At 37.0% G+C, this 7,845-nt stretch overlaps 1 protein-coding gene across 1 annotated transcript; it reads left to right on the forward strand.

Annotated features, from left to right (window-relative positions):
• The first annotated feature begins 827 nt into the window (after positions 1-827).
• LOC119693198 lies at positions 828-2,544 on the forward strand. The gene is made up of 2 exons (XM_048626769.1): positions 828-1,439; positions 1,473-2,544. The coding sequence occupies exons 1-2, from the start codon at positions 929-931 to the stop codon at positions 2,102-2,104; spliced, it is 1,143 nt and encodes a 380-aa protein (XP_048482726.1). The 5' UTR covers positions 828-928; the 3' UTR covers positions 2,105-2,544.
• Positions 2,545-7,845: the final 5,301 nt, after the last annotated feature.

The following is a 7,845-nucleotide window of genomic DNA, read 5'->3' on the forward strand; positions in this document are numbered from 1 at the left end:
AACCATATACAAAAAAGATGGTTTGTTACATACAAAAACAAAGCAATATTTCCCGCACTTTGTTAACGTAATGACGACCAATGAATATAGTTACTAATCTTTAAACAGAACTACCTAACTAAAAATAAGAGTTGAGTGGTAGAAGTGGCCTATTATTATCTTTATAAACACTTTATTGTATACTTACAAAACACAGTTACAAAAATGGGACTTAAAAGTAGCGTATACAAAGGCGGGCTTATTGCCAAGAAGCAATTTCTTCCAACCAACCTTTGTTTGGTGGAGAACTAAAGTATTTAAAATAAACTCTTTTAATACAATAAATAGCTATAAGCAAGTAAATTTAAACATAAATCAATGATGTAAGTATTACCACAACTAAAACATATCTAAAATAGAAACTTAAAATGCCTAAGGCATACCTATTTAACCTACTTAAATGATGTTACAAAGACACATATACCTAAATACATAGTATATTTACATAAATACATAATATATGTAGGAGTAGGAACATAGAGTAATAGATTATAGAATTATTATTGGTTATGGTGTTCCTTTTATAAACTGTCTCTTGCAAATATGGCGTGTAGCAGGAAAGATTGTTTTCTCATTTTGGGTGTAAAATAAATAAATTAAAGATTGTTTTAAGTGCACCGGCGGTTTAATTTTCATCCCACAACTTTTGGGGGCTCGTCCGGGATGGAAATAGGCCAAAGGTGCTGAAGATGTATATTATAAAGGTGTAAATAGTTGTAAATAAGGGGTCGTGTTCGTGAAGGAGTTCACACACGGAAAAGATGGCGGCGCGCACTAAAGCGAAATTAATAATGGTGAATTAAAATAAGGTGAAAAAATAGAAGGTGATAATGATGTAAATACGGTGAAGGTGAAAAGAAAAGGGTGAAAAATTTATTACTAAGACGACATGATGATGGCGCCAGCGAAAATCCCGACGTTTTCGGGAGCGGACCCGACGTACCCGGCGGCAAGGTGGGTGGAGGAGATCAACGACTATGCGGAGGTATTCGGCTGGTCACCTCCACAAAAGCTGCTGATGGCGCGACGGGCACTGACTGGTGTGGCCGGTCTGTGGCTCCGTACGGAGAATACATTCAAGACCTTCGAAGAGCTGCAGCGGGCTCTGCTGGAGGAGTTTCCCTACGATGTCAACCCGAAGGTGATCCACGAGCTCATGACTAACCGCAAGAAGAAGCGCGACGAGAGCTGTTATGAGTACATGCTGGTGATGAAGGAGCTGGGGAAGCGCGGTGGATTTGAAGACTACGTGACCATACAATATATAGTCGATGGTATTGAAGACTGTGTGATACACAAAGTCATGCTGTATGGTGTCACCACATATCCGGACCTGAAGGAAAAGCTGAAAATTTACGAATATATGAAAAGAAAGATGGAGATGACTGCACGAACGAGAAGAGAAAGCCCGGCTAGATGGTGCAGCTGCACAGGAGGCGAACGACCGATAGACGACGTGTCGGTAAAGCAGGACCCTGAACAGCAACAGAGCAGCGGATGCGGAGACAAGTCGGTGGTGTCGGTAAAACAGCACTCGAGTATGTTCGAGTACGAAGTCAGGATGAACGAGGCCAACAAACGGAGTAATGATTATTCGGAGGAAACAGAAGTGACAGCGATAAAGAACGAATACGAGAAATGTCAACGTCAGACGGAAGTTGTAAATAATGTAAATAATAAGCAAGTTTTACAGAATAAAAAGGAGAAAAGTAGCAAAGAGGTACCAATAGAGCTGGAGAGTATTAAGGAGGAAAAGATTGTTGAACATAAAGTTGAAGAGGTATGTGAGACAAAGGTGGAAGAAAAAGTTGAAAAGGTAGTTAAAAAGGAGCATTTTTCAGGCGAGTTTGCTAATCTTGTGAAGAAGAAAGATGGCCAAAAAAGATATGTAGAAAGACGATTTCAAGATGGTTTGATGGAAAATAAAATACTATACGAAGGGAACAAGAAGGAAATGATGGTTTCAAGAGTTATGGAGATAGCGAGGAGGGTACACGAGAATGGTACTTTCTCAGCAAAGATGATGAAAGAAGCGATGGACAAAGATTATCACATACTTCGTTGAATACATGAAGCGATGATTTTTATAAGTTTTTATTTGTGTGATGATGATGACGATGAATGAATGACGAAGAATGAGTATATTTTTATTGAAGTTGTATTTTAGCCTGGGGCACATTTTTATTTTCAAAGAAGTTATGTAAGTTGTTGTTTGCGTTAGTTTCGGTGTTTTAATGTTAAGTATATTTGTTTGTTCTGAAGTTTACATTATAGAGTTGTTATATTGTCTTAAGAATGTAGTTAGTAAAGATTTTTATATTGTTAAATTTTCGATCATTGTAATAGTCTGAGGGCAGACTATCTGCAGGATGGCCGGGTTGTAGGAGTAGGAACATAGAGTAATAGATTATAGAATTATTATTGGTTATGGTGTTCCTTTTATAAACTGTCTCTTGCAAATATGGCGTGTAGCAGGAAAGATTGTTTTCTCATTTTGGGTGTAAAATAAATAAATTAAAGATTGTTTTAAGTGCACCGGCGGTTTAATTTTCATCCCACATATATATACACATATAAATATATATAAATAATATAAGTACAGTAATAATATTTGTCGATACGTTTCTTTTTCACTTCATCTTCTTTCTTCTTCAATCCCGCTACTCTTCCACCATCACTCCATCTTGTCGGCACATTATTCATCTAAGTGCGAGCACCAATAATTCCCCGATCCCTAATGCCCGTATAACGCGAACTCCGCTTAGTATGCGCAGGGCCGAGCGGCCGCCGGCACAGTCACGTCTCTGACAGGATATTTATCCGGAGCGAGATCTGAGGTGGCTAAAGTATTTTTATTCACAGTTTGCATTTCAAGATACCTCTAAGCTATGTTATTTACTTTCGTGCGTGAGGTCGTTTTTCCGCTGATGGAGGTTAGGACGCAACAGTTTATCAAATTTTGTTCGTGCTTTGTGGACCTGGGGCAATGTCAATACTAAATGACTTTCAAATTCAATATAGGTATTTTAAATTCGAAAATCATTATCAAAACAAGCTCGCGTTAAGTAAAAAGGGCTGAAGTTTGGTTAAAATGAAAAATAAGGATGTTATATTATTTGATGATTCATAATTAATTTCAATGTACGTTTCTATCTATTATCGTACTTTATCTAAACGTTAATCATTTGTTTGCGTTATCATCCTGTATCATTGTATTTTAAATTGAAATAACCAACAAAAGAGAATTATTGATAATAAGGAACTGGTTGGTGGTTTAAAATCTGGAGTATTATCATAAGCTGCATAGCTAAGCAATAACGGTGGTAGTTTAGCGTCATAAGATAGAAAATAGCAGTCATTATTGCACCATTTGAGCGCTAACTGCTTGTAATGGCAGTATTATTATACCTACCGCTTTGAGAGTCATTTTACCGTCACTTTTAAACTACGGCTGAAAAAAAATTGTGTTGTGTTTTACGCTTAGGTCTGCGCGGTTCAAGCGAAATCAATATGAAATGTAAGACCTCCATCTCAACAGCTAATTTGTATGATTACCATTAAACCGAGATTCGTTTGACTTGTCATTTTTAAGCGATCTTAGGGTAGCTCAATCTATACTGACGAAAAACGCAAGAACGAGAGCTGTAGTACAAACGACACATTTAATTCAACGAGATAGAGTCTTTTTTAGAGCGAAAAACTTGCATTGTGCTACTCCCCTATATTGTGTTAACTATATGTTTAGGTACGTTTTCAAGATAAGCATAAAGAATGCTTGAGATAATAAAAAACACACACACTCACGCCTTGTACTAATGTACTCCCTTGCGGGGTAGGCAGAGGTGCATTGCTGCACCCACTTTTCGCCAGAGTGTTATGTTAGTCCCAATGAGATAATAATATGAGCAAAAACATACCTTATCCATGAATCCGTTAGAAGTTTTGGTTTTGAACTTTTAATAGGTACAAGCATTTTTGCGTGAAACTAATATTGGGCTTTATATTAAATGCTAAAGTAAAAAAGCAAGGAAGAAATAGCTTTACAGAAGATTTGTGCTTGATAAGATTTTAATTATGACGAACGTGGAATGGAGGTGGTGTTGGATACAATTACTTCCACCCTAAAGTTGTCTTGAAAAAATCGCTTTAAGCGATAAGACCGCCATTTTTGTACATAGTTTATAGTATTTAAGTTATGTAAGTTTATTTTATGTGTGTGTGTACAAATAAAGAATATCCTATCTATCTATCCACATTCATGAAGAGAGCTTTCTAATAAAACATACAAAATTGGTTACCAAGTTAAGATAAATATTCATCCTTTAAACCTAGCAACTAAAGACGTAGCTAGACTTGCTACATAGTTACCTAAATGCTGTTATAATAGTAAATTGTTTAATTGCTCATTTACACTAACTGTAAGCTAAGGAAGAGCGGTGCTTTCTGTCACAGGCTCTGCTTAAAAGGAGGCACCAATCACGTTTAATGTATACATGTTCGTATTTATCGCATTAAAACATTTTGAATTCAGAATTAAATAAAACATTTTGAATTAAACGTGATTATGCACAATTTTTTGTCAACTTTGAACGTTTAACACTAAAAGGGGCCTCAATATTTAAACGGCTTTCGGTGATATTTGTGTAAATGTTACTTCGTTTTGATTTCACGATAGCCCCACAGAGCGCGGTGCATCAGCAAGTTTGAGTAAGTCTCCCCCGTGCGGGTAGTTGCGCAAGAAATGTTCCGTTTCACGGAGCTCGGTATTTTTCATTAACTTCGTGCCTTTCATTGCTGATCAAGTGGAAACAGGTACCTACTGACAGGTTAAATATTGCCGTAACTCAGCTTTCAATATTTAAATTCTGCGACTAAAGTTAAGCACATCTGGTACGCCCGTCACTAGTTCACTCGGTCGTCTGATTCCATTAAATTATAAGCCCGTTTCAGAGTTCTCATTCCGTAATCCAGATTGTCAACCCGCTATTTTATGGCTGAGAACATAATACCAACTTCTGACTTATAGATGAACAAGTTTTGTCAACTGGAAGCCGCTTCCTGCCCGCTCAGCCAGGCTGGATTATGCCGCGGTGCCGCCATCTTTATTTTAATTCATGCCGCATTTAGCTTGTCTATGTCTATATCTATATATGTCTATGAAGAACTGTAAAGCTCGAAACCAATAGTAGTAGTAGGTCGAAGTTATTGTTCCCACTTTTCACCTGGGATTTTTGAAAAGAAACATTTCGATAGCACTCTAATGAAAACCACTGAATTGCATTTGGTCGTAAATATACGTTCGGTTTAAAACGATGGTCCGTGCAATCTTTCTCGATTATTTCCTAGAGTAAGGTGTGACATTTATTGCCCGTGTCAAGGTGGAGTGTCTGTGGAAACACTTTTATAATGTTTTACTATGTACAGGACAGAAAAATAACACTGGCATTTTAAAAATAAAATGGTCAGATCTACCTATACCTTACTAATGTCGTTGTCATTTTTTTACGCGGTACCTACCGTATTATTTTCGTAAAACAATTCTAGCTATTTCAGATTGTACCCACTGACCGGTCCACTGTGCCATCACTCAAACCGCAGAAACTATCATTTGCCATTTAACAGTGATATATTATTCCAAACGGGACCCGACGGTGAGCCAAGTGTATTCTCAAACAGTGTTATTTTATGGCTATTACAAAATCATTAGCGCTGTCGAAGCTGTTTCAGTGCATAATTGCTCTTGTGCTAGTGCAAACACGGTTGTGTTTGCTGTGTAATTAGTGGGAGGTCAGTTTGGCTGCAGGGGTAATTATTTTTTTATATGGACCACGTTTCTTCTACCGGCGGGAGGCGGCGGCAGCGGCGGCGGGGCGTGAGGGAGGGGAAATTAACCGTAAGGGTTGTGTCCATTTTGTAGTTTTATTAAGTCTTTTCTAGGGTTAACGCGCTCACTTTTTCCTATTTTGAATGAATTTTGAAACTTGACTTTAAACTGGAAAATGCGGTGACGTATATACCTAGGTCAATTAGTCTTGCGTCTAGCTTTTGTTTTGTCTGAGATGTTTGTAGTGGGCATTGGTCCCAAAGACGCCAACCACGCCAACCTACTTCGCCTTCCAATCACAAAAAATAATTTGACAATCAATATCTCAGCACATCAGTGTCTTGCTTGTGTTGATCAGCAAGCCACCATTGTCAATTAATGTGCCAAACACCCTATAAACTTTTAACAGTAATGTTTTGTCTTTTCCAGTCGACTGGTAAAACATGAAAGTGTAGACAGAGGCGCGGATGAATGTTGATAAAAATCGGAACCAAACAAAATGTAACAAAGTCGCAGCAGCTGTGTTCACAAGGAATTGTTTACGAATGCCGGCCATAAACAAACTTCAGACAAAAGCTCCGTTTCAGAGCTTCACAACGCTATCGAGGACGTTTGTGTGTTGTGTCACTACCGTGGGACGCCCTTCGGCCCGCTGGACCGATGACCTAAGACAGGTGGCCGGTTGTTAGCCCTAAATGAATAACATATTTTAAGACGTACCATAATATGTCCCTAGAAACTTTTTTATGATACCTGTAGATGTTTATAAAGTCCTTAAAATATATATATATATAAAAATCGTTAGCCTCTCTAATCCACTCGTCAATATACCTATCTTAGATTGGATCATTAAATATTTGGAAAAAAGAAAGTGATTGTTCTCCAGAAAACCCTCATTAATTTTCCGATAATTACGTCAGTACTTTTTTAATGAATGGTGGTTTAAGTAAATTATCCCGTTATATACTGTTATAATGAAATTTATTAGGGAAAATAAGATGCGGAATTAAGTTGACTGAGAAAGTCGATAATTGAGTTAATTTATAACACTTTCCCTAGCTTGTAGCAAGTGAGATCCATGACTAAAGAGGGGGCACGGTAAATCAACATTATACACGGTGTTGGCGATATAGCAAATATCAAATTCAAACATAATAATAAATGTTTATTTAAATCTAAAAGCTTTGATGAACACAATCGTAATTTATAAACAGCAGTTTTGATGAGCTATCAAAGTTTCATACACTTAAGTACTTGCCTTTCATTTTATGCTAGATACACTCATGGCGTACACTACTAAAATTATCAATAATATTTACCTATTTATTTATCGAGATGACTATACAGATGTAGAAATTCTGATGGTCACGTGACTTTATACTATGAAGAAATAATTTATTTTCCGCGAATTTTCAAAAAATGTAGAACAAATGTAATTCAGAATGTCATTTTTGACTAACAACACCCGATAATTATAATACCTGATTATACCTATATCTCTATTATTTATACACTAACAAGCAATAAAAAAGTTTCAGTGATATACCTGTGGAACGTAACGGCAGGTGGAAATTTTCATTGCTCGTGAGTGTAATCTATTTTTAAGAACCATTTAATATCTACGCAAATGAAAGTCTGCATCGTTTTATTGTCGTCCCGACGGCAGTATTTCACGGAAATGAGCAGCAAAAAGGTAAATTACTGAGCTACAAAAAGGCCGCTTTCCACATAATCATTTTGCTCCTGTCAAGTGCACGTCCTTTCTCAGAGTGGGGGTTTAGCCCTTTCAAAGGGACTTTGATAACGAGGCTGTATGAGACCTGATGTCACTTGTCTTTTTAGATGGCCTTTGTATTATTTTTAATTACCATTTCTTGCTAAAGTGTTTTAGTATTTTGGAGTAGGTTGGATAATAAATTTGTAATAATAACATCGCATCAATGATATTAAATTGTGGTTTTTAACGTTTGTTTCGAGGAGCA

This window comes from Plutella xylostella, chromosome 17 (genome assembly GCF_932276165.1).
Source record: "Plutella xylostella chromosome 17, ilPluXylo3.1, whole genome shotgun sequence".
NCBI classification, from domain to species: Eukaryota; Metazoa; Arthropoda; class Insecta; order Lepidoptera; family Plutellidae; genus Plutella; species Plutella xylostella.

What these genes read in the sequence shown, in the direction of transcription:
- LOC119693198 (XM_048626769.1), top strand. Translation starts at nt 929, where the DNA reads ATGATGATGGCGCCAGCGAAAATCCCGACGTTTTCGGGAGCGGACCCG. An exon ending in GATGACTGCACGAACGAGAA is followed by an intron (nt 1,440 to 1,472) that starts GAGAAAGCCCGG and finishes GCAGCTGCACAG; the next exon opens with GAGGCGAACGACCGATAGAC.